Raw genomic sequence first — 27,389 nt, 5'->3', positions numbered from 1 at the left:
TTTGTGTAATATCCAGTTTTTTATTTTTAATTTGAAAAATAACTTACATAAATCTCTGTACTCAACCATACTGTCCCAAGACATAGCCTTGGCAGGAACACATTGCACCAAAAAAGAAAAGGCATTCAAAAGGGTAAATAACACCTGTCTGTCATGTGAGGTATGACTCCTTTTCCAGAACAAGCTATGTACTGTATATTAAAATTATGTCAGTCCTATCAGTTGGTATGTACAATGCAAAATTAAATATGGAACTTGTTGCAAAAAGTCCAGTGCATACCTCTACAAGATAAAACATTTTTTTTCTCTAAGGAAGAGGAATCATGTCTCACAATTTTAATATTTTAATGAAAATATTTTAATTACTTTTAAATTCATATACTCCCCATTTTGAGAAGCAATAATTACTAAAAAAAAAAAAAAAAAAAAAAGGAAAAAATAAAATCACATTTATTACAGTTTTCTTATTTTATGGTTGGTGTTTGCTTTTAAATAAACTAATCAAATATAGCAAATTAATTTTATTTTCTCAAAACAGGAAACAATTAAAAATCCATGTTGTGTGGCAATTCGCGGTTTCCAAATACCATGTGATGCATTCCAAGTTTCACAAACAGTGCCTGTAAAAATGATCTTCACAGCAAATGTCGAGTCCATTACAGAACTAGCCTCTGCTGTGGCTTGGCCTGGTATATTTCATCTTGCTATACCAACTGATGTAATCCATTTTGGATTTTTTTTTTCTTTATAACAATATTAAAATAAAATATACTTGCAACTTTAAGTATTTTTTCTAGTCAACCTCCATTAAATACAAAACTTTTACTTTAGTTCTTCAATTGTTAATCGGAAAGAAACCGCAAATCTGGGAGGTGGAATGTTTTCGTCAAATGTTTGCATGGTTGGCCATGAAAGCTCAGCCACTGATTCTCTGTGGAGTTCAATTCGAGGTGAGGGAGAAAAGCAACTTAGTTTACATGCACTGTACAAGAAACTGCAAAAATTCCAAATATCTTCTCTATCAAAACATGCTGAGTTACTGGAAGTGTGTCCAAGCCATGTTGCAAAAAAGGAAAACAAAACAAAACAAAAAGAAAAGAACTTTCAACATGCTTGTAAAACAAATCATATCCCAAAGTAATATTGTGTAATACAGGGCTGTAACATAATCTACAGTCCTGAAACATCTGGACACATTCCGGAGGATCCGACAACAATGGCAATGATTAGTTCAACAGTCACCCTGGGATGGAGGAGAGAGAGGAGTGTACAATTTGCACATAATGTTTATCTTCATAAGGCTTTCGCCTTTACAATGAAATAAATACTTTACATTTAATTTATCCTCTCTTTGTCACATAAACATCTTTTCTCTTCAATATATGCAAGTTTTTTTTTTTAGTTTCCCTTTTCTGAACATCTGTAAAAATACAGGCGAATGAATTGTCTAAAGGATGGTAAATCATAGTTTATTTTTTTTAATCACACCCTTGCATTCACTCCCCTTGAAAACCATGCATTAGTGAAATTTATCTTTAAAAATAATATAAATCGTTGAAAATGGCTGATCTGGTCTTTTTTCTTTTTGTTGCAAGTTGCAGCCTCAAGAAAATAATTTTTTAAATATACTTTTTCAGTTCAGCTAAATTTGTGTCCATGCAAAAAATCCTTTGTTTTTCTTTTTTCTTTTCAATTTCACAGAAGGTATGAACAGAGAAATAATTCTATCAGATCACAAAAGTTCATTTAGTTGGTGTGGGTTCTAATGTATACTGGATCCTGGACGATAGCCACATCTGTATTGCCATTTTTTAAAAACTTTGAATAGTCTCTCAAGATCAGCTTTAACTCTGAGTACATAATGCATATGTAGGGGTAGAGGAGGGTTAGGCTCATCTGGGTGTCGGTTAGCCCATCCCGACCCAGATCGTCCCTCGGCTGCTGACAATAGTCCCTGTGGCTCACAGCTGGGCTTGTTGGCATGGCGTTACCAAGCATCTGGTAAGAAACATTGTCACCCCATTGGGTACAACAGGAATATCAACAACAAACAAAACGAAACAAACAAAAAAACAAAAAAAAAAACAAACAAAAAACAATGACTTTTCAATTTTTTTTAAAAGGGTTTCTGTAGAACTCATCGATCGGTTCTCTGTTATTTTCTCTTTTTTTCTCCATGGCTTCGAGTTTGGATGGAAACGGAGTACCGCGGAGTTCCGGGCGCTGCAGTGAGTTCTTCCCGCGCCCGGCTCGCGCTCACAGGGGCTCTGTCTGAGTGCGGCGTCGGCCGGCAGCGCCGGGCCCGCACCTCGTTCCCCTAGTAACCGGCTCAGAAGACACAACATCAAGCATGCAGTGGAACCGGGGCGTGACTTGTTGAGACCGTTGACTCCGATGCTGGTTGCTACGACAACGCTACTTGTCCCTTGCAGTGCTACGATCGAGCGCAAGGTCCCGAGGAACTATCCAACGAGGATTGGGAAGCTCTTCTAGTTAAAGGTGCCAGGGTTGGGTCCACCAATGAGGAAGGGGGGAAGAGTTTGAACCAGCCAATCACCATGTTGGACAAGTCTAGATCATCTAATAGTATCTGAACAGCTCCCATAAAGGATTTGTGGTCCATGCGTCCATAGTCTCCCCAGACAATGATCTGTAAACAAGCACAAACAGCTATGATTATAATTGCCTAAATTATCACACACTTTCTGCATAAGTAAAATGTGTAATGTTAAATGAACTCTGAAAGTAGATTTTACTCTGATAGTGTGCATTTTATTAATGAAATTATCACTCAAAATTTAACGTGTCACTACCTACATCCCAAAAGAAGCAAGACATACATGTATTTTGTTCGCATATTCCAAAAAAATAATATTTAAACGAAAACACCATGGTACTTTGGATTGCATCAATAAGCAATGCCATTTTATGTGAAAACTGTAACCCACATATCAGCCCATATAATGTGCAACACACATTGCATACTTTGGGGTAATTTTTTTAAGGTCATTATTCTGAGTAGACATGTGAGTGCCATACCTGTAACACTTTTCCTGTCGGACTCTCCTCAAACGACAACTGCTGCTGGTAGAGGGGGTCCAGGGTTTTTCTTGCTACTTTAGTTTTCTTTTTGGCTACACAGGCTCCATTGTCCAACAGGTACACTTTCACATAGGGTGCTTTGAGGGGAAAAAGCATAAAGTTACTCACTGCAACAAAAAAGATTTATCTGTTGGATTTTGGCATGAGGTCTATATATACTGCATGGCATCCTTACTCAATTGTGTGACATGCCATGTAGTATATATAAACCTCATGTCATAGGTATCAGCACTGCAAACTCTAATTTTCAATAACTAGTAAGCAAAGCTAAATAATTTGCACAGTAACAGTTTATTAGTTTTAAGCTTTAAATCCAATATTAATCAGGTTTGTTTAATGGGGTGTAATTAAAGTACAGATTTCATTCTGTGGATAAGGCAGACATTTAAAGGTTTTTAAGGTTTGATGTCTGGTTAAGCAAGGATTAAACGCTTACCTGGCAGTGCCTTTGAACTTGGCTTTCCCACAAGACCACGGGCTCGGATGACCTCCACCTCCAGGGATCCCTTCTTGTCCACCATTCCAATTTGGATGTCACCTGAACACAACATAGCCGAACATGTTAACAGGTGACTACCTTGAACCAGTGCTGCTCTTGCAGTGGTGTTGCCCTCAAGCCAAGTAAAAAGACAATTCAGTTTATTCAAGTGACTAGATAACTCATGGTTTCCCACATTTTCCCATCCTCTGATAATTTGCCATGGATAACTGGGTATCAAGAGGACACGGTGCTTACCCATTGGAGGTGTGGCTAGCGTCTGTCTACCGACGAGTTGGGCGGGGCCTAACCCATCCAGGAAGTCGCTGAACTGGCTGTCAGACGAGAGCCGCACACTAGGGAAGATGAGGCTGAGGGGAGGAGGAAGAGAACTCAGGTTACACTCTGAGTACCTGGACCTGCTCACACTGATGCCTCTACAGCAACAGAGAAGCCCAACACATTGACAACATTTCTCTGTAAATTCGTAATTCATAAACCCGTAATTCAATGCAAATGTTGGTATTTCTCTTCACAGACACTTTAGCATGCTCTCATATTCTGTAGGGATTTATCAATTTCGGCTTAACTGAATTTAAATTTATTTCCTGAATTGAGAGAATTAAAATGTAACTTTTCTGAACTCTGGGCTCGGATGGCAGTGGTAGGTCAGTACTGTAGAGAAGGAGGAGGAGGAGGAGGAGGGCAGAACTTACTTTCCCTCCGAGCTGTAGCTGTTCATGCTGCCGTCGGTGGACTCCCGGCTCGCCTGCCGTGTCATCCGGCTCCTCATCTCCACGGCGAGCCCGGTCTCTGTGCTCCTCTGCACTGTACTGCGCAGCTTCTTTCCCCCTGCTTTTGCCCAGGAAAGAGAGAGGGGGGGGGGGAGAGAGAGAGAGAGGAGGAGAGAGAGAGACAAAGAGAGAAAGAGAGAGGGGGAGGGAGAGAGAGAGAGAGCCATGTTAACAGTGAACTCGTTGACACAGTGGAAGATGTCTGGAGGCCACCAGCAGGGGGAGCGTGGAGCACGGTTCTCCGTGCTGCACAGGGGCCATGAGGAAGACAGCACCGGGCTCCCTCGCCTGATGCAGGGCGACGGCTGACCGAGTCCACTCAACCTGCAGCTCATCTGCGTGTGATCAGTGTGACAGTCGCGGATGGCATGAGCGTGGCTGGAGCCACGTTAGGCGCCCCTCTGTGCCGCGCGGCTCGCCCTGGGCGGACGCTCTTTGGCGGGAGGGGGCCGTGTAGACGTCATACACCCACGTGTTTCTATATTCCTGCCTCTATTTTAAATGTATCACTGCACATATGGTTTGCATATTGTATAATGTGTATACTCTCTATGTTGTATAAGTGTTATTGCAAGCACTTTGAACCTGTGGCCAGAAAAGTAGGCCACACATAAAGTTCATTATTATTGTTATTACATTTTGTTACACATTACTGGAGATGGTTTTGAGCCATATCTTTCTTACAACGAATCACTAAAATACATTCGACAAATTTTAGCAATTGCTTTCAATGGCATTTTTTGTTTGTTTTTCAAAGCTGACCATGTAATTTACTTTCTGTACATAAATGATCATAAGGTGAGGCAGGATTCTTATAAAGAGACAATGTTGACTATTTCCAAGGCAAACAAAATAATGTTTTTCAATGTGAATGTCAACGTCATATTCCTTTCACTGGAAGATGATCTTCAGTTGACATTGTAAGGTTACCAGGCAACCGTATACCTTACACTCGGAAGTTGTATAACCTTAAAAGGACGTAGCCCTCTTCATGAGAAACTACTTTTCCTGTCTTTGTTCACCCATGCCTCAAGAGCCTGAGGAGGATCCTCTTAGAATTTATGAGGTTCATTCATAACTCAGTGAAAAAAAATCACTACTACATACACTGTAGTGATTTAAGAAAAATATAAAATCACAACAAAATCGGACTGCCTTCAAATCAAGGTTAACAGTCCACAAGTCATGCTGAAATATCCTTACTTAGATTGTGGATTCAGATATGTATTACTCAAGGTGGATTATTGTATCTTTAGCTAAGAGCCCAATGAAATTTTCTCATCCATTAACAGGCGTGTGCTGGACTTTAAAGGAAGGTACACCATAATGGTCAGCCGTGATGCTGGAGTTTTGAAAGTACTGCGGCAGTCTTATTTGAGAATTCACACCAATTGTTTTAAATTCCTTATCAATCATCTTCCCTTTCACAGGAACACGAAAATACATTATATGTTTATATACCCTGTGCACAGAACAATGTTCTGTATTAAACCAACACTGTCAGAGTGCATGTGAAATTAAATGCAGAGGGTGGACACGACTCCTTGCCTATTACTTTGTTCATTCTAACACATATCTCTGCATTAATCATGAACTGATTATTTATTTCAGTTAATTTCCTAATCTCCTTAGTTTAATGTTTTCCTAACCCCCCTCCCCCTCCAAAAAAAAAAAGCAAAAAAAAAAGCAAAAAAAAAAAACAAGTGCGCATATACACAATCTTATAAATCTTAATGTGACACTTCATTGTAAATTACAAGCTGATCCAAAGTGACTCTATCTGCATATCTGCAGCCTTAATGATGTCCCCCTTGGTCTGCGGGAGTCGTTGGGCTGTCACTGTAATGGCTTCGTCTCCAGGACAGGCCCCGGTACAGCAGCGAGGGGGTCTTATAAATAGCCGAGGGGAAGCTCATTATTCTCACTTTCATCTGGAGTCAGCGGCTCAGAATCCTGCCTCGGTAATGTCATCTGTCACCACTTCCTGTTCACGGCTGCATCAGTGCCATGAGAGAGATGTTGCTAAAAATACGGCGCTCTATTCAATGGTCTATTAAAGATACTGATGCAAGCTGCGATGTTTTTAGATCAGCAACAAACCAAATAAACAGACAAAAATGGCTGCTGCTTTCTTTTACTCATTTTAGAAGCAATTAACTTGGAGCACCTTTAATTTTTTTTTTTCTTCCAAATGAGAATTACTTAAGCCTTCTTTCTCAACTTAACTTGAATTTGGTCCATTGTTGTTTCTAATGAATGCTTTCTAATGAAAGATTATAGACACAACGCTGTGTAATACCAACCACAAAATACTGTCTGACTCACTGAAATCAGACTGAGTAAATTACAGAGCCTGGCAACAGCAAACAGTGTTATGCCATATAATTTCCCTGCATTAACAAACATCTTTCATAGGAACCCATTAACTTGTATTCGTTTCCTCAGAAGTGAAAAAACAGCTGAAGCACTTAAGATGATTAAGTTTTTTGGGAACAACAACAAAGATGTCAAAGGCCAAAAAAAAACTGGGACAGCAAAAAACTATTTCCAATGATTGAACAGCGCAGAGTGAATGAACGAGTGCGACAGTGCGTTTTTTTCTCTCCACTAAATCAGCGACTTGGTGAGCGCTGGACGCGGCGAGCGGTCGATGACTGGCGTGCGACCCCTGCAGCGCAAGCAGAGCCGTGCCGAGGCCCTTCTCATCCCTCATTTCCCCCTCCGTCAGCCATAATGAGCGCGCGCTGCGCCCGCGGCATAATGAAGCCCCGCCGCTGGGGCTCCAAAACAACTTCTCAGCCCGTTTCGGTGATGGCGGCCAGTCCGTCTGCTCGTAGCCACCGTGTCAAAGCTCAAAACGCTCAGCTCGGTAAGCTCAACAAGTCGGTTTTCACCCTCGCCAGTTATCCGAAAGTGAGCCACACACAGGAGCCCAGAGAGATGATGGTAAACAGAATCTTGCGTACCCGTGAATAAAGATAGCAATTTTCGGATTAGATACCGATTGGTTTCTAGATCACAATTGTCAGCTGCTTTCACACAGGTGACAGCTTCTGCTGAATTTGCACCTGCAAGGAACTGTATTTCTCTATACACTGAGCGCCACCTGGAATCATAACAGCTGAACTGACAGTAAGCTTGGCACACAGAGCCAAAGATACTCAATTCATACACAGTTTCTCTCTGCCTTCTGTAACCCTGCAGGTAGAGTGCGCATCTATCGTCTGTAAGAGTCGAGCAGCCCCCTAGACGCGCACCGTCGCGCATACAGAACAAACGGCCGCGCTGAAGACCGCAGCCTATCCCTGACCGTCGGCTCAGCGTCTACGCCCGTCACCCAGCCGCGGGGGAGCGTCTGCAGGACGCGGGGGGGAAGGCGAGGTGAGCGGGCTTACCTCCGTCGTCCTCCTCGAAGGAGTTCATGCAGGGGAAGTAGACGGCCAGGGCCTCGAAGGAGGCCGACAGGCTCATGCGGCTCTGCGAGCGGTGCATGCGCACGCCGGGGGTGGCGGCGGCGTTCGCCGCGTCGTGCCCCTGCCTGCCCATCCTGTGCCCTCTGGGCCTCTGCACGCGCTCGGTGACGGACGGCCGGCTGCGGGGACCCGCAACGTCTCAGGGATGCGGCTTCCCGTCGGCTCGGAGCGAGACAGTCAGTCACAAGATCGGGCAGGAAGCTGTCTCTGCGGAGCCTTCCGGAGCTTTCCGTCTGCGGAGCTGGGGAGGTCTGCTGCAGGCTTGCGAATGTCTTGCTCTGTGGTCTCTGTCTGTGCGAGGTGCTATTCCAGCCTGCTTCTCTGTATCTGTGCTAGGTGGTAACGCAGTCTAGCTCTCGGTGCCTGTGCCAGGTGGTAACGCAGTCTAGCTCTCTGTGCTTGTGCTGAGTGCTAGCGCAGCGCAGTCTGTTTGTCTCTGTCTCCTCTGCTCAGCTGCTCTCCTCCTCTTTCAGTCACAGCAGAAAGGGGAGGGCAGAGGGAGGAGGAGGAGGAGGGGGCAACAGACGCTGCTCAACAGACGGCCAACTAATCGCGCGACAGCCAATCAGACGGCACACTGCAGTTCTCTAGGAGAAGGAGCTCTTGCCATGCATGAGGCGCGCTCGCGCTCCACTCTCCGTCACCGGGGCTCAGGACCTGCAGGGGTGCGCATGGCCCCCATCAATCCTCCATCTACGGCCGGTCACTCACATACCCGCCAGTCACATGACCACTGGGAACAGGGCCCCTCCCCCCTAAACCTTGGATTTTGTATTTTTCCATCTCAAGCTTGCTGTAGCACAACAAAATCAATACAAGGATCTCTCCTGTTTCGCAGACCAGAGAGCCCGAAGGCAAATGCTCAGTGTTCACGTTGTCAGCTTGTCTGTATGTCCGACCATTAAATATTGATAGAAGTGAAATTATTCTAATAGTGAGATATAATAACCGCCAAAACAAAGACGGTGGTGAAAACAGAATTCATCTGTGCTCCATCCCGTTCCATAGTTGAGCACATATATACAGGTGACAAGCAGGTATTTCTGATGTATTGTTCACATTGATTGTGGTGCATTGATTTTCTAGACTTAAATACTGATATTGACTAAAATTTCAATTTCATTGAGCAAAAAACATCACAGGAATAGTTCCCTTTATGGAGTTTAATCTTTTAAATTTTAGTGCATGTTTTCAATTGGCCCATACAATTTCGATGAATATTTTGGATACTTACAGAACTTTCTCACAAACTGCGGTCTTTTTATAATGGCTAGTACAGGAGCATTTGTGAGTTTGTTATTGTTATTAAGACAATGCACTTCAAGTAACTATTGCACAGAAGACCTTATGCCCCAAAATACAGCAATATGATTAATGAGAACACAACTACCAGTCATGTTGCCATTTATTCTATGGAAAATTAAGCTAACTAGCATACCATTATTTCAGTTTCTACAGCAAATGTCTGCTATATGGCTCAGGAAATTTACCCCTTGACGCAAATAGATTCTCACAGACTGTTAGTAGAGACACCTGCAAAAATATATCTTGGCAGAACTTCATCACTGTTAAAGAGTAGCTCACAACCAAAGCTTTTGCCAAATGTCAGTGTATGCTTGGGGCTACAGAACAAGATTAAAAAGAGAAACAAGTTGTTCTGTTTTGGTAGCTCTGTGGCAAAACTGAATGTTTTGCCTTCCTGTGGTCAAGGAGCCTGGTTATATCAGAACATGCACTGTGGCCAATTCCAGCAGCCACTGGGCTGCAAGACTGAGCCCACTTCTCAGCCACAGATCTAACCTGGTTACTACATACAGCATTTCAGGTCAATAGCACTGCAAACATGAGCAAGTCACAACAGATATTCACAATTTCAGGTGAATAATTCAACTGACACAACCACAATAGACAAAATGATCAAAATAAATAGTGAATTCTGAAAGGCCGTTGCCATAAAACAATGCAGGCCACTCCCCGGTTTTCAGGTATTGTTGATAAACTGATAAGGCAAACTTACGACAAGAAAAATAGAAATAGAAATAGAAAATAGGCAACGGGCAAATGTAATTATTTACTTTCTCACCCTTTTGTGTGGATATTGACAAGCCCTGCTCACATGCGGGTATCACTTCAACAAAGGTCCTAAACTAGCAGTGTGCGACTGCACCGAGAATGCTTCGGTCACCACGCTCATTCAAATAATGGCAATTAAAAAAAAAAAATCATTATGACATACAATTGAAGAGGCCTATCGCTGAATGAAAGGGCTAGAATCCACACAATTGAACCAATCACACGCTGGGACATTCAGCAATGCTAAGCACAGCACAGTTTTATAAATGTGGGTCAAGTACTACCCTACCATGTGGAACTGTAAGAGAACACAGCCTTACATGGATGGGGCCTGAAAAAATAAGATAACAACAACAACAGGTCCAACTGACCCACTTTACGCGTTACTGAGGGACATCTGCGTGAACAAGCGACAAAATTGCACAACACAGCATACATTACAATGGCATATCATTAAAGAAAATGGTTTTAAATGTCGGGCTGATAGACCTGTTCTCATTCTTATATATTACTGAATAACAAAACCGTTTAAACTTATTTTTTAATAATCACAACCACATGGAAGGAGGTGCGCTTTGTGCAGTTTGTATTTAGGTTAATGCTGTCTGCGCTTTCTCATACACAGATGATGGTGACATTTAAATAAATATTTGGGACTCACCACCTCACTGGTCACACATTTTTTGTGACATAACCTGTCTGCCCATTACCAATACACTGAGGAACAGCGGATGCAATAATGTGTTTTTGTAGAGCCTTTTATTTCAGATTTTACTAATTCTATTTCACAATAAGATACATTCCCTGTATGGTTGGCACTAAAGAGTTATGTACACTTAAAATTACAAATGAAATGACTGTGTCTGACAAAATTATAAACACTACATTCATTCAACTAATGTTTTTCCTCACATTGACATGCTAATGTTTGTCTTCACAAACCCAGTTTGATGACAATAGCAATCACCAGTATTACTCAGTAAGTAGTGTTTCTGAAGGAAACACAACTATATAAATAAATAGAAATTAGAATTAGAATTGCTTTTATTTGTCAGTCAAAGTGAAGTTCAAATATTGACTGAATACAAGAAAACATAAATGGTATGCATGAACGGCATGGATTTATACTGAGTGAAGCTGAGTGAAGTGGAGCCTAAATTAACATTAAGGCAAAGTGCAGTCCAATGTTACCTCCATCGACACCCTAGGTGAAATTATATTTAAACGTGGAAATTCGTACTCTCGGTTTTGCGATCTGTGTGATCAGTTTTACAGTCCGTACCCTCAGGTTTTAAAAATCGGTGCGCTCGGTTCTGCAACCTGTACACTCAGTTTTGCTATCCGTGCATTCGATTTGCCGAATCCGTATCTTGCAATCCGTGCACAAGCTTTGCAATAGGAGCTAGCTAGCATTTAATTAAATTTACTAAACAGCTAACATACTTTCTATGTAGCCAGTTAAAATAAGAAATTATTGTTGCTTAATGAATTCAGCAGAATGACACACTATGCAATCTATGATAATGTTATTTTTTTTAATTGTTGAGTCGTCGTACTTTGGTGATTTAAAAGGTGTATATATAGACATTGTTTTATAAAAGCGATCTGGCACTTAAACCCCTGATATAGCATGAATGGCTAGGTGGTTTGCCAGGCATCTCCGCTTGGAGTCGTGTCTGACATCATCCCCTACCCATGCCAATATTCATTAGGCCTATAGGCTACCATAGGTTCACTTTAATAATATCCAGGTTCCTTGTGTGTGATTTCTAGCTCTGATTCTTCAATTAACCCTTTATTTACGAATGGCAAACATCCTTACAAGTAGATATGATTACAATGGGATGGGACTTGTAAGGATGTTTGCCATTCGTAAATAAAGCTCACCTGAGCATGTTTCTCTATGGATCTGGGCAAAGCCACTGGACCTGAACCAGAGCCAGCCAGGTAACAAAAACTGGAATACAAATTCCAAATCATCAAATTCTCAAATCTTAATTGCACATGAATATTCACAGTATTACCTGCTCTGCCATCAATCAATTTAAATATCCTTCGAACCTCTATGGCTGGCAGCTCGAAACAGGACATCTCAACCAAAACAATGGTTACAGATGCAATGTTCAGCCTCAACTGTTGGTGAAGCAACAATAAATCCATACAAGCCATTTGCATGACAAAAAGCATTCAAACATCTCCAATGATGACGTTAATTACAGGTTACAATGCATTGTATTAAAACCAAAACATTAAAGCCATAATAAACACTAGTGGTACACTAAGAAATACATCTAACCTATACAGGCAATCATGCGGGACTTATTTCCTACTGATGATGATTAATCAGTTATTTAATGAGATGACACATTACTTAATTTCCAACCTTGACATTAGTGGCTTTCAAAATTACTTAAATTTATGCACGCTTGATAAAGATGAACAAAGGCTGTATACAATAAACGACTCAGGTACTGAGCAATATCATACACTCAAAAACAGTAAAGTTATAATAAATGGTAAAATTATTGGTCAAAAGCAAGATTGTTGAACAAGTAATTTTTTATGAGCTTTTTAAAAAAAAATGTATTTATTTATTTCCAAAAGGATCTGCGTCATATTATTCATACTGGTTTCTAGTATTTGGTGTACCATTCTTTTGCACGGATAGCACTACTGAGTCATCTTTTATACTATTTGATGAGATGAACATATTGGGGAGACCTTTCATCGTTACTGCAGACACAGTATTTCAAACATCCTTTAGATCCTTCAGCCTGTGCCTGTGGACTGCCCCCTTCAGTTCAAACCACAATGTTTTAATGAGGTTTAGACCTGGTGACTGAAATGGCTGCCACACAACTGCCATTTCTTTGTCAGTTAACCATTTCTGGGCTGATTTAAGGTATGGTTGGGATCACTGGCTTGATGAAAGATCCATTTGTGGCCAATTTTGACCGTCTTGGCAGATGGCCACCCTGTTTTTGGCCAAAATTTACAATACATTACAGGCATTTAGCAGATGCTCTTATCCAGAGCGACTTACACAACTTTTACATAGCATTTTTTAAATTTTTTACATTGTATCCATCTATACAGCTGGATATATACTGAAGCAATTCAGGTTAAGTACCTTGCTCAAGGGTACAACGGCAGTGTCCTACCCAGGAATTGAACCGATGACCTTTCGGTCACAAGCCCAGTTCCTTACCCACTGTGCTACACCGTTGCGTACCAAAATGTCTTGGTACTTTCTGGAGGTCATGATCCCATTGACGTGGCCATCCTTTTCAATGCAAGTTCCTTTCTTCTGACGCACAACTCACTCCTGATGGTACACGGCCAAAAAACTGTATGTTTGAAACGACAAAAACATCTACTAATTTCTTTCTTACTGCTGCAAGTACGTCATTCAATGTAACAGTAGTAAAATGAGCACAGTCGCAATAACAAGAATGAAAAATGAGCATCAAACTCTACGGTGGCATTCTGCAAAAAACAACAGACATGTACGCCGAGTCTTTTGGGCTTTGAGGTGAATGCCAGGCTCCTACAGGCATAAACAAGAGCTAATGGAACTCTCCACTTGAGTTACACTTCCAGACTCTGGCCTGCGATACCTGTCATGGATAATGAAAGGAATGAGTAGTTTCTCCTGCTGCCACTGCTGAGGGGCGTGCCTTCCAAACACCCTCCGGAACATTCCGACCCTGCGTCCCACAATGCCATGCGCACTGCAAACCGTCAAATTTCCCCTGCGACTTATCAAGAACCACTTGTCATGAAAACCTTTTATCCCTGTAAATCATCATCAGTGGCGATAAAAAGCTATAACACTGAGAAGAGAAATCTTTTGCTGTGACCCCCTTAGAAGACGATTACAATCTACAGGGACGTAAACCAAATTTAATTCAATATTTTACCTCCCAATGCTATGAGATTTCCAGTGTCCTTTGCATCTAGATTTTTGTCAACATTTATATTTAGAGATGAAACAGTGAGCTTAAAAACACTCTTTCGGTAGAAATATGTTTAACAATAATGTAAATAGATGTACTGAATTCCCACTATAAGCTAGATAACCACTAGATAATTACTTCACAAAACAAATGTCTTCTATAAATGTTTCACCAGGTTGATTTCATTCTTGTACAGCGGTGGTTCCCAACCTCAGTTCTGGGCCCCCCCTTGTATATGCTGGTTTTTATTCCAACCAATATTGTAATCCCCAGAATTTTAACAAGCTGTTAATTTTTCTTAATGAGGTACTTTTCATGCTTAGAGGGCTCATATGCCCTCTTTAGCCACATTATATCAGAAATAGCTATGTGAGGCACGAAGAATAAAAGCATTCACATTGTTCTTTATGTGCTATATCACAAACAATTGCATTAAGAAGCCTATTGATTCACCTCAGTCTTTAATTTGATCAGTTAAATAATTATCTTTTTTATGTAATTGATAGCATAATAAGCACAATGTGAACATGGGATTTTTACTTTTCATGTCATGCATAGATATTTGTGACAATGTGGCCTAAGAGGGTAAATAATCCCTCTAAACACGAAAAACATCTAATTAAGAAAAACTAACACCTTGTTAAATTCTGGGATTGCAACTGTGGTTGGAACGAAAACCAACATATACAGTGTGGGCCCAGGACCCAAGGTTGGGAACCACTGTTGTACATCAGGTGTCAAAGCACAAATAAACCTGGATAGTGCAAATTAAAAATCTTAAAAACAGAAGGACCACTATAGAGCACACAGCTTCCGTTATGCCTATGGACAAAGTAGAAAATAAAAGTTGCATGTCAAATCAAAATCAATAAGCTTAGTGACAAGTAAAAAAAGAACAAACTTCTGACAACTGACAAGTGGGTATTCAATAGTAGCAATTCAGTCCACAGAGATGACTGTTTTATGAAGAAAAATAGTAAAAGCAGGGTGGATCAATGTATTTAAGAAACACTATGGGTTTTTTAACCAAAGGTTCAATGTACCCAACATAGTCAAAAGTGACCTAACAAAAGTACTCCCCTAGAAAGCTGGTGAAAATTTTTTTTGGTGAATTATATTCATTATAACATTTCCCAATAAATCTACATATTTACAACATATCACAGCATATTCGATTTTCATAACGGCAAGAGCACTGGCTGGCAGAAGTGTTTTATTTGGGGAGAGCTTACACAGTGACACAGCCGTGTTGTACTGGAAATAGCAGGGTGAACTGGTTCACGTTGTTCCTAAACATTGGCATTTTAACAGTGACAGACGATGGCAGAGAGACGGGATCAGGACCTGCTTCTCTGGAAAATCCTCAGACGGGACCCAGTTCCAAGCACCAGTCAGAACAGGAATGAGCCACAATAGTTTCACAATGGCCCTCAAGTGAAGTGCTATATAACGTATTGTGGGGTTCTCATGGAAACCAACAGAACAATGTCTGTCAAACAACAACTGAGTGAAAGGCTGGTTCTCCAAAGTACAGATTAAAAGAATAAAGCTTTTGACCCCCCCCCCCCCCAGGAAGCTGAAACTTGGTCTCAAATGGATCTTTCCAGCAAGACAATGAACCCAAGCATATTGTACCTCGCAAAAAAAGAACCAAGAAATGGTTAACCTGACCACAAAATTATGGTTTTGCAATGGCCATCTTGGTCTCCAGACTTGAACTGAACTGGCTTGAATTGAAGAGGGCTGACTGAAGAATCTTAAAAAATTATGTATGAAGGAATGGTCAATGCCCCGCCCCCCCCCCATCAATGTGTTCACCAATCTCCAGAAACACAATAGAAGAGGACTCAGTACTTATTCTTGTCAATGGAGAGCTCACACTGAAAACAAGGGACTTATTTTGACACCTGAGGTTTTGGGAAAGAAAATTATATTTGTTGAAAATATTTTCTCAGAGCAATTTTATCAGTATAAAATAATTTTCCAATTTTTGAGCATACAATATACAGTTCATCACCTATTTTTTGCCTGACAAAACGCGAAACATTACGGAGGCCACTGTACATACTGCATAATCAATTTTACATATTTCCATATTTTGATATTTTTTTTTTACATATTTCCATTTTTCTCTGAAGACAGAAACAGCACTGTATATTTTTAGATGACTGAATACGATCAGTATAGAGAAGAGCCTCTTTATTTTGCAAGCAAAACATGCAACCCACTGACAGGGTAAGTAGGAGAAACTGATTACATGGTTCAGGAAAAAATGAATAATTTCTTCAGCTAAGAGTCATAATACTGAATATTAATGGTACATTTTGACATCATCTATTTCATTATAGCTGGCTAATGTCTTTCAGGAATTGTCACAATAGTTCAAAAGGATAAAAATGTTAAACAGTAATTCTGAGCTGTGTTCACGGAATATTATAGACAATTAGAAAGGGCAGGGGTAGCTTCAATACTTTAACCCACTGACATTTCCTTTGTTCACAGCACTTAAAAGTTTAACTGAACGACATTAAAAGCAACAGAAAAGCGCCATAAACCATGAATGATCTTTTAAAAAAAATGTTACATGTAAAATTTTTGCAGAATTTTAAAAGAACCAAACATAAAATTATGCTAAAATGTTTCCATTTTATAAAAACATTTCACAGCTTGTTGCAGGATGACGTCTCACGTGATTTTAATGTTTTGCCCATTAAATTCTCTCTGGCAATATTTTTTAGTTCAGTTCACTGGAAACTGTTTACGTCCAGTGATTGAAGACCACTCTGCGGTATGGGCGGTCTAGTCAACATTCATAGTTACTACAAAGGTCATAAACTGTTTTTAGAATGTACTGTTACTTGGCTTGAATTGGACGGATTTGCCAATCCAAGATAAACAGAATCATGATTATGGATATTAATGGGCACACTCTCTTACCAGTATTATGCTGGTTGGAATGTAAACAATTCTGTTCAAGAGCCTCTGTTCCAAGGAAAAAGAAAGAGACCATTGGTCTCAAAGGAATTTTCTAGTAAAAGAATTATTTTGAAGACAAGAAACCGTAAATGATACTCACTGGAAACTATAAAGAGACCAGCAGGTTTGTGAACAGGGGACATAATACAAAATACATACAATGAAATCATAGAATAACAACATAAAACTTTTACTTTGAGCAAATAATGTACAATGCACACTGCTTCCCTAAACTTGCTGTAAGTGAGCTTAACTGTGAGAAAGTGCAGTTTGTTTAGAGTTAGCAAGGGCACGTTTGTAAATCTCAAATTCTCTTTTCTCTCAATGCATCATTTTGGTAACACTTTATTAGCAGTCCCTGTGGAACCATTAACGGAAGACACAATGTCCTCAATAAATGCTCTAATGGCGGCAACTCATAAAGTCAATATCTACTTTTCAACTATCTGCTGACAAGGCAGCGCCATCTAAGCATCACTAACTTCGAAAACACATAGCCAATCCATCCCAAAGACGGGACACAGTTTAATAAAACAAATAAACAGAAAGGCACAGGCCAGATTTTAAAGCTCAAAAAGTGCATGGGACTAATTTGTAGGTCATTGCACGCGTTCTACCAGGAGTTGAAGGCCTAATAACAGGGATTGGCTTGTACAGATTCGTAATGGCAGGGTGCTGAAGCAGTAGCAGACTGTACCTGGGCCTAACTGACAAAATAATCGATTGTTTTCGTTTGCTGCGGCTCCTCTCTCACTGACTGTTCCAGCTAAGTGAAATGATTTGTCTGCCACGGCCACTCCAGAATGACCGTCCTTAGATCAGCATAAAAGCTGCTGAAATCCCATCCTCTTGTTTCTCACAGGAGCTGGAAGCCACCATTACTTTACTGTGCGCAGTATATTTATTGATTGGTCAGCGAGTCAACTCGGTCACATAACACCAGTGCTACAATTGCTTCATGTATACTCATTGTGATAAAATGATTAATTTTGCTTGATTTGATACCTTGATTTGTGGGCAAAAAGGGAAAGAATAATTTGGCAGAATTATACAGCAAGTACTTTAAAAGTGGGGAGACAGAAGTCATGAGAACACGACAGAACATTTGTATGTAAGACAGGCATGCTGTGAAAAAATAGCCTTGCCATGCTCGGATGATGTGTGGACAGATCTCAGAACTGTAAAATAACACTTTTCAGAAAAGGCAATCAAATGGTATCGGTGTAAAATTCAGAATGCAGCCCAGGTATGCTGCACAGGTAAAGAAATATCCTCGTTGTGTGTTGGAAATGCATCTTTGACAATAAGTGAAATCAGTTCAACTGTATGGTAAAGTGGTTCAGAGACAGGACAGATCACCAACCGCCTTCAGATCATCAGGTTCTCATCCTACATTATTAAGATACTCTGGCCTGACACTAATGGGGAGCTCTGGAGAAGGACCGAACAGAAAGACGTCAGGAACCGCTGGTTCAGATCAGCTGGGAAAGGCTGCAAATGCACAAAATGGGCTGCTGGGCGCTAACTCTAACGACGAGACAGGAGTGCACATCAGTGTACAAATGAAGAGGTTCCACTTCAGTGCAGGCCTGCTGGTACAGTAGGAGGCTAATGTCACAGACGCGTCACAAAAGCAAGTGCAGATGCGGTCGACGCCCTTCCGGTCCCACCGCTGGAGAAGTGTCCTGGTTTGTTTTTTTTTTTCTTTTTAATCATCTTTTTCAGATTTTTTTGTCCAATTTCTGATACATGTCTACAGAAGAAGATGAACTGCATGTTATAGCGTGCCCTCGAAAAAACTCCACCAGCAATTACTATCTGATTTGTGTTGAGCCTTTAAAAAAAAGCCCTGTTTTCATTTTAAAAGCTGTTATCACTACCGATGAAAGAGGACACCTGCAGAAAAGATAGCGAGTGCGACAACCACTTATCACACACAGCACTCACCTGCAGGTCGGCACGCTTACGTCCTAACCGAACAGAAACTCACTTCACTGCTTTAAATGACAGGGTACGGCTCTGCGGAGAGTACTGCCAGTCGAATCCCGATGGAAAGACTGACCCAGAAAAGCTGCAACTTTACTTTCTTTATACCTACAGTACCAATTGTGAGACTGTTATGCATAAACAAAAGTGCATGGCTGTATTACCTTCTAATTTTTGATTAGATACTACCCAGCACTCCCCTACAATTACTTGGGAGAGAGCCCACATGCAGTTGCATTTAATTATGTCTTATGTCATTCCTCTCTGGAGTAGCTGCAGTAATTTTTTCCAGAGTCAAGGCATTTTCTAGCCAAATTGGCTTCCTTTCCTCAGTACTGTACTTGTCCGTTACCAGTCCACAGCTGGAACTCGGTATAACCTCATATTGGATTTTTTTTTTGGTAGATATTTTTATATTTTTTGCTCAAGGCAAATCTCCTGCAATGCAGCACTCCGTCCCACCGGGCGACCAGCCTGGGGGCTGGCAGTTCCCTCCTAAAACGATTAAAAATGCGTTGCCGCATAGCCTGCTGGGCTGCCGTGGTTTTCACACGGCTCGGCATTTTTGCGACACCGCTAAAAGCGCTGTGTTCCGCGGATACAACAACACTGAATGAGAATGCTAACATAAAACTGTTTACACAGACTTGAGCAATTCAGGAGAAACCGGTTTCCTCCATTTTCTTTGCATTCCCAATAGGGTGGCTGTTCTTGACAGTCTACTGCAATTTGACCTGCTCGTAGTACATGCTTAGCTCTTCCACACTAACGCACACACTGTAGGTGGTCTGAATTTCTCAGTTTAACCAGATCCTTATAAGAAGCTACATCAGGAGGTAAGGGTCAATCGAAGCTGCAGCCACGAATGATTCTAGAGGGGAAAAAAGCACACACTGCCTCACGACAATAGAGCCAGATTAACCTTTCAGTCGTCCAATCAAAGACAAATCTCAAACACGACATCATTGCATTACTGGTACACGACAGTACCGAATATGCTGAGTGCAGTTTATAAACATCCACAATGACTCAAATGTACTTATGCGAGAAAGAATCCAATTCCAGGCCGACCGACAGTCGGACTCAAACGCCGCGGCCAGTGCCTTTAATCTGATAACGAAGGGAGCAGCTGAGCCTGAGGTGACTCAGGATCAAGCGCTCATCCTCTGAACCGCCCTCTCTTACAGCCTGTACCCGCTGAGAAGGCCGCGGGTCATTTCCTACAGGGCTTGCGGTGATCAATACGAGAAGCCTTTTAATTGGAAATGGAGCTTCAGCCACAGAGCTGAGGGGCCCGGTAATGATTTATTTGCCTGGTGCCGAGCATTAAGAGTTTCTATAACCAGTCTCCTCAGCAGGGCGATATTACAGACATCACGTGTGCTCTAGCAGCAGTCGTTCCCATGGGACCGAAACGGAGGAGAAACGCAACTCCTGGTTTACGCCGCTCATTTCTCCTCACCAGCTACTGCAGGAATATTACCTCACAAAGCCAAAATACCCCATGACTAATGCTTCTTTTACACACCCCCTATTGACAATTACTGTAACACATCTCCCATTAAATAAATGTTTTCTGAGAAAAAACATTCAAAAATAATTACTTGCAAACAAAAAGCGAGGAGAAGTATTTAGCGTGATGTTCCATGAACACAAGAAGCCAGTGGTCTTCACAAGGTTGATTTAGAAACAGTGCGCCCAATGAAAACCTCTCTCTCAGCATTGTATTCTTAGATACTCTTAAAATAAATTTCGCAATGCAGCATTACAGACCAGCTTAAAATGTTCGGAGAAACGACAATGTGAAATTCTGAGAAACTGAAAGCCAGGATCATTTGAGCAATGCCTCCATGGAAGAAACTATACTGCAACTGTGTTGCATCACCATCGTGCCATTTTAGCAGTAGGCATACTGAGAAGGTTATGTTTCCTTTGGTCATGAACATCTGATAGCAGATTGCCTTTTCCTGGCTCAACTACCTCTTCCATGTAAATTTCACTCAAGCGGGCATGGGATGAAGATTAATTAATCCAATTTGCACAAGCTCCAGACACTGTATTCTGATATGCAGAACCTTATTAATTTAACAAGAAAATCCTAATATACCCTCTTATGTCATGGACAGCAGGCAGTTTTGTTTCAAGTATCATCTTAAATTTTTCTTCATCTTCAAATTACCCATAGAGCTATAGCGATTAATGGTACCCTGACTTTAATTGAGAAAATAAAACAGTGAGTGGAAACAAGTTTCCAATCAAGGCGCATTCCAAACATCTTGCCTTCAGGCTGATGTTGCTTTGCACTGGTCTGCACCTAGCTAGCACTCGTACACAAGCGATCAGTATTCAGCCCCGGGGCTGTTCAAACGCACTATCAGAGGCACTTGTGAACAGGAAGGCAGGTCTGGAGAGCAGGTGCCGTAGCCTTCACGACATCTGTCTTCCAACATGTGTGCCCTAGAGCAGCCACCTCCGGTACCCTCTCCACAGAGCGCATCACAGAACAGGCTCCTTATGTCACTGGCCGACCCCTCTGGGTAAATGACAACACAAAGTAGGTCGCTGTTTGCCTTCCTCTTTGAGGGATGAAGACCGGCGGTGCTCGCCGCTGGATCCCGTCCAGGGTGGAGATTTAAAAGACAGGTCCGCTTCCTCTCATGCAGAACACTCCGTGAAATATTGATATGTGCTCAGAATTAAGCCGTCCGTAATGGCTTCAAACAGCACCCAGCACAAGCCCTGGCCTGCACCAGTCCTTTCTCTCCAGAGTACCACTGAAAACCCTGTTCATCAGTATTACCGAAAATGTCATGGCATTTACGTAATTATTCATGATTGCACAAATATATTGACAAATAATAAATATGAAATATATTGCCATCTCTGAGAAAGGACACCTAATCCAATGGAAAATATAGCATTCTCCCTTGAAGAAATGTTTATTTGGGGATATAGGGATTTAGGGATTGCTTGCATTTAACTTTGATTGCATGATTAAAATAATTTTAGACACTGCACAGCAAAGCTCCCACATGAAAACCCAGCAGGTATATTTCACCATACTTTAAGTATAATTATATAAACTTCAGTATAAAATTAAACTTCAAGCATGTTAAAGTATACCATAGTATACTCTACGTATATCTCAGTACAGGCCAAACCTTTTACACACCCAGAAAATACACAGGTCATAACCATGTGTTTCAAATCCAGAGGGCATTGGCCCATTTCAGCCATTGAGAAACAGCACGGTGGACAGGTACAAAGTATCCATCAACATGAGCGATACGCCCGCGTAACACAGCACCGAAGAGCACCCCGAATATCCAGGACAGACGAGAAACGTCACGCGGTAACTGCCGAGACACGTGCCACCGTGGTCACAGGACCGGGGGACGATAATACAGTATTAACAAACAAACAGGCCAACCTCTGCGTCTACAACTCCATTTTGTTCTGGGCGGGTGGCGGGAAATGGGCTAAGCGCTAGCTGACCGCGGGCAGGTACGGGAGAATGGAAGGGACGCTCTGAGAGCGAGAGAGTGACCCCTCTCCAGATGTCATTTCGAAATGACAGAGCAGAAAGCACAAAGAGGTCCGACGCTCCAGGTGGCAGACTGCCCTCTTTTTCAGCACTCCTCGAGACGGCTTTTACAGAGACCTCGAAGGACACTTCAACAACGCTTCTGGACTTTTCTCACAACAAATAACCGCACTTCACATTTTAATCATCGCTCAACAAGTATATCTATCTGCAGTCGGAACGGTGGAGGGAGTTCTTTGAAAAATACTAAATCAGTCCTTTGAAGATAAACCTCAGGGAAGGTGTTGGATGTGCTTACTGAGATTTATACTAAAAAAACCCAAAACATTTAGACAGGGTTTGATTTATTCATACGACTCCCACCCCAAGAGGCTTTAACAACAAAATGTATTTATATTTCATCCTCAGTAATGACAGTACTATAAAACACATCATAAAATGTATAAACAGCAAAAGAATCAGGACTAATTCTTAGTCACAGATCTTGAGTGTGTACAAGACACGTGAATTCGGTATTTACAAAGACCAGAAGGCTCTGAAAATCATCTCAGACAGCACTGACAATTTTTACTTCATGTTTTCGAGTGAGAAACAAACCAGATTACACAGAGTTACGCAGAAAGAGCAGCTATGCTAAATAGACTAATCCAGACTTTGATACATTTTTTGTTAACAAAGTATTTACACTTTAAAATTCCAACTGTATTTATCCTATTAAAAATATAACATCAAAAATATAACTTAGTGAGTGTATGGGAAATATTTTCCGAACAATGACGTCCAAAAACAATTTTCTCTCTTGGACTTCCACCTCTTCCTTTAGGTCTATTCTGTGGCTGGTATTGTTTTGTCTCAGAAACAAATCTGTTCACAGAAAAAGTCCATTGCCAGCTAGTGGGAAATTCCCAATGCGAAACGAGTCATACTAACCAAACACATTCAATTTCAGCCCGCAGCTTTCAAAAACAAGCCACAATCTCCGGAACATCTGCTAATACCTGTTGAGAGCATAATGCTTATCGTCCGACCCAAAGCATATCAAATATCACATTCCAGTTTAGATGTGGACTCTGACTCTGTTGTCCTTAAAACAAACACATGGTTTTTTTTCAATCTGGTCTAGTAGCAATGAAGCAATGTGTCTTCCTGTTGGATCATTATAACCTCTCAACTCACATCCATTTTCATCCAGTCCTTTCCCTTTGGTGCAGATACTCAATTTATGCCCAGACCTATCCTTTAGCCATTAGTGCATTATGACTACAGTAGTATCAAATGAAGCTAAATGATAACATTATTTACATCTGGAAAGTGAGACTAGACACAGCAGTTGTGTATTGTGGAGATGAGAGGATAATTCAGCCCATGAGACTGTAAGTCAACTTCAGGGCACAGTTAGACGGCCCAGGCCACAGAAAAATGAAAAATGTATCGCTTGTTTATCAAATTGAAATTCTATGCAGGAAGATAATTTTGACCTGTACGATCACAAGCAATACAAAAGAAGATCTGGTACAGAACAACAGGCCCATGAATAAGAGTACATTAAATTAATTACAGTGTATTAGTCTACTTTCCCTTAGAGAGGAAACGGAATACACATAAATATTCATATGTCCCTGATAGGTTGCTGAACGACCTGTTTATTATTCGGGCAAAAAAAGATGGGATTCAACTCTTTGAACACTAGAATGATTCTCGGAAGATTAAATTTGCCCAAGTTTTCCCTCAACAATTACTGACAATTCAAACCTAGGGCGGACACCTCAGCGATTTCAGGTTTCGTGCACCGAGCAGCCTTGTCCTGTTTTCATATGCCTCATTTCAGGACCGAAACAGAAAGAATCTCAAGCAAGCTACGGGTCACACAAAGAGACAGAGAAAAGATTTGTAAAGTGTGGCCTTGGAGCGAGAGAAGAGTGAACAGGTGTATACCTTTGCCAAAACTTCAGCAAAGAAGCAAAAAAGACTCTGTAATCAGACTAAATAGTATGTTTACAAGCAAGCCATGTCCATACTCTACACCTAAATGGCAATTAAACCAACCGCGCCGTCCCTACCTGTTTGGCTAAGTTGAGACGTGCTCCGGCTTTTCCTCGAGAGGCCGACGATCGCCACCATTTTGGCACCGATGCTGGAGCGCCTCTTCTTGTCCCCGGTCTCCACCGTCCCCACGGCCGTGTCCGATTGGCTGCCGTCCGTCTTCTCCAGCGTGTACATGTCCCCGCTGATGCTGGAGCTCTTGGCCATGTTGTTCCCGGACACACCCATCTGCCTGTTTTTCATTTTGGACGTAAAGTCACTGTCAGCAACGAAGTGCGTGGGTTGGCCACAACGGGGGGTCAGAGGAGAAGGGGATGGAGAGGAGGGGTGAGAGGAAGGGGGAGGCACAGGAAAGGGGGGAGGAGAGGATGGGTAAAGATGAGAGGAGACAGAAAAGGACAGGCTTCAGCTACAGGACTTTGGAAGACTGCACGGGTCAGAGGCTACAGGTATATCCACAGGTATATTTACAGGCATGGTGACAACTGGACAGACAGGGTAAAGGTCATCCATCTTCTGCACTGATGTGAATAAAAAAGGTGTGAAACCAAAATGCAGTTTCACACTACCAAGAATAAATGGAAGGACAGACATTTGTGACTGCAATATTACTGCCCCTAAATTATCGTGATACGGTAACTGCAATATTACTGCACCAAAATATCAGCATGAGGTGACTGCAATATTACTGTTGTAATAAAATACTGGATTATAAAAATGTGTGTGCAGTAAAATTCTATGTGTAGGTTTTTGCATAAAGGATTACATGTTCACATAGTTTTTGTTACTTACCAGGGAGCTGGGCAGTGTACATTGCTGAATTCACATGTATGTAACATACACATACTGTGTGTGTTTGGAACAGTCAAAGTCTTTTCAGTGTGAGAGGAGAACAGGGAGGTCGCTCTCATGAACACAAACATCTGGTAGAAATGTGGACATCCTACATCCATCACACAGAAAATGAATGGAGAACGTCCACACTTGGATGTGGGCATCCTTCCTCAGATTTCAAATGAGTGGGCCAGTCATTTAAAATGAGTGGGTCACTGACATAAATGCACGGGCCACCGATTTAAAATAAGTGGACCAGAGATTTCAAATGAGTGTGCCGGTGATTTAAAATGACTGGGCCACTTATTTAAAATGAGTGGGCAAGGCTTTTTTTCCAGGGAAGCTGTATGCTGCCATAGGCCTGCCCAGCCATGATACATATGATTTATAAATAGACTCCATAAATAGCCTCTCACAAGCTGACTAACATTATCATAATAATGTATTTGGGATAAAAATACAATGTATAATTCAGAACAAGCAAGAGAGATAAAAAAAACCCAATATTATTGTTGTACCATAAGCCTCATTTATGTCAATAGAAAAGGCAAAATTCTCCATTTTGGCAAAACGACTACATTTGCTAATGCACTATACGAAAGGACAATTTTCCACAGAAAATGATCAACTTATGACATTCCAAACAGCCGTCTGCTATTACTCCGACAAGAATTAACCAGATATGTTACTACCTAAATTATTATTCACTCCATGCCATTCACATATTGCAAAATACTGAGAAAGCTCATTTAAACAAAATCACAGATAATAATATTATTGGAACCTGAATGAAAAAAATCTGGCAAGTTCTCATCATTGCACAAATAACTGTCAATGAGAATGAGAAAATGCTTGAAATGAAACACTCTGAGCTTATTCTTTTCTTTTCGCAAAAAATAAAAATCACAGTTTACAGAAAGCTAATATAGTTAGATTCACATTATTGTCATAACACTATTCTACAAAGAGGAGTCATCTATGGTGACAATCATGCAGGTGATAAAGCACACCCTTCCTGTGGTCTGCACTTCTGCTATGGAGCTGGGCCAAAACATTTTGATCACTAACTACAAAGGTGTAGTCCTTAATAATGTCTCCAACATGACACCACAGTAAAACATGATCCCTCAACTTGTATACATTGGAATGTACTTACTTTAAAAACCATTTAAATGAAAAGAGATGTAATTGTTTCTAGTGCCCTGAAACCAAATCCCACAAGACTTACAACAACTTTCTCCCACTATTTAAGCAAACAAACAAATTACGCCAGCATGAAACTGTACCGTATAATATTATGTTTTGTATAGTTAAATCATTCGTTAGCAAAAAAGCAGAAACATGCATATATAGGGACCATATGGGACCGAGAGTACATGAATGACATTAAAGTAATCCTCTAAGCATGACCTTTTAAATAAACCATTCTCACAGCGTGGATTTTAAACCTGCAACCCAGGCAGGAAATAATTCATTTATTCACGCTGAGATCAGCCAGTATGGGTTTCTTTTCAACATGTCAGTCGAAAGAAACTCTGCCAGAAGATAACGCGTTGATAAAATATTAAGTCCAGCCTTTACTGCAAGAGTCATTAAAGATCTCGCAGACCAAGATGGCTCTTTTGGGGCTGACCCTCACTATGAAGTCACATTCAGACCTCACATTGAAATGACATTTGTTATTGGGTGATCTCACTGTTAAAGAGTAAGGTCAGGCACTATAAGCACATTAGTGTGCTCTCAGGTAATGCCTAACTCTATCTTAATACTTTTTTGGCACCGTGTCAACTGTCAAGGAAATGGCAATGTAACACAGTGCAGTCTGTAGGCATTTGGACAGTAACACAATTTTTGTTCCTTTGGATCTGTACTCCAGCACGCTGGATGTAAAATAAAACAATGAATATGAGGTTGAAGTGCAGACTGTCAGCCTTAATTTAAGGCTACTTACATCCACATCCAGTAATCCATATGGGAATTACAGCCTTGTATACACAGTACACCATTTTAGGGGGCCAAAATATTCAATACCCTCATATCCATTGTTTGATTTCAAATCCAATGCGATGGAGTACGGAGCCAAAGCAACAAAAACTGTCACTGTCCAAATGCTGAAGGACTAAATAGATC

The 27,389-nt window shown here is 41.2% G+C and overlaps 1 protein-coding gene across 3 annotated transcripts; it reads right to left on the bottom strand.

Annotated features, from left to right (window-relative positions):
- On the bottom strand, positions 1-24,953 carry LOC118234323 (regulating synaptic membrane exocytosis protein 2-like). Of its 3 annotated transcripts, none has more exons than XM_035430780.1 (6): positions 24,443-24,953; positions 4,297-4,432; positions 3,839-3,951; positions 3,539-3,640; positions 3,040-3,179; positions 1-2,650 (listed from the first exon to the last, which is right to left on the bottom strand). In XM_035430780.1, exons 1-6 carry the CDS (start codon positions 24,666-24,668, stop codon positions 2,435-2,437), a joined length of 933 nt encoding a protein of 310 aa, XP_035286671.1. In that variant the 5' UTR covers positions 24,669-24,953; the 3' UTR covers positions 1-2,434. The 3 variants fall into 3 exon arrangements, with proteins under 3 accessions (XP_035286671.1, XP_035286670.1, XP_035286672.1); XM_035430779.1 differs by having other exon boundaries at positions 4,297-4,435; positions 24,443-24,951; XM_035430781.1 differs by lacking the exon at positions 24,443-24,953 and adding an exon at positions 7,770-8,299 and having other exon boundaries at positions 4,297-4,435.
- Between the last annotated feature and the right edge of the window lie 2,436 nt (positions 24,954-27,389).

Source organism: Anguilla anguilla, chromosome 8 (genome assembly GCF_013347855.1).
Source record: "Anguilla anguilla isolate fAngAng1 chromosome 8, fAngAng1.pri, whole genome shotgun sequence".
In the NCBI taxonomy this organism is placed as follows: Eukaryota; Metazoa; Chordata; class Actinopteri; order Anguilliformes; family Anguillidae; genus Anguilla; species Anguilla anguilla.
The sequence above is the reverse complement of the archived record's forward strand: the minus strand, read 5'-3'. Positions and strand labels throughout refer to the sequence as shown.

What these genes read in the sequence shown, in the direction of transcription:
- LOC118234323 (XM_035430779.1), bottom strand. Translation starts at nt 24,668, where the DNA reads ATGAAAAACAGGCAGATGGGTGTGTCCGGGAACAACATGGCCAAGAGC. An exon ending in GTCTCAACTTAGCCAAACAG is followed by an intron (nt 4,436 to 24,442) that starts GTAGGGACGGCG and finishes CCTGGGCAAAAG; the next exon opens with CAGGGGGAAAGAAGCTGCGC. An exon ending in AGCTACAGCTCGGAGGGAAA is followed by an intron (nt 3,952 to 4,296) that starts GTAAGTTCTGCC and finishes TCCTCCCCTCAG; the next exon opens with CCTCATCTTCCCTAGTGTGC.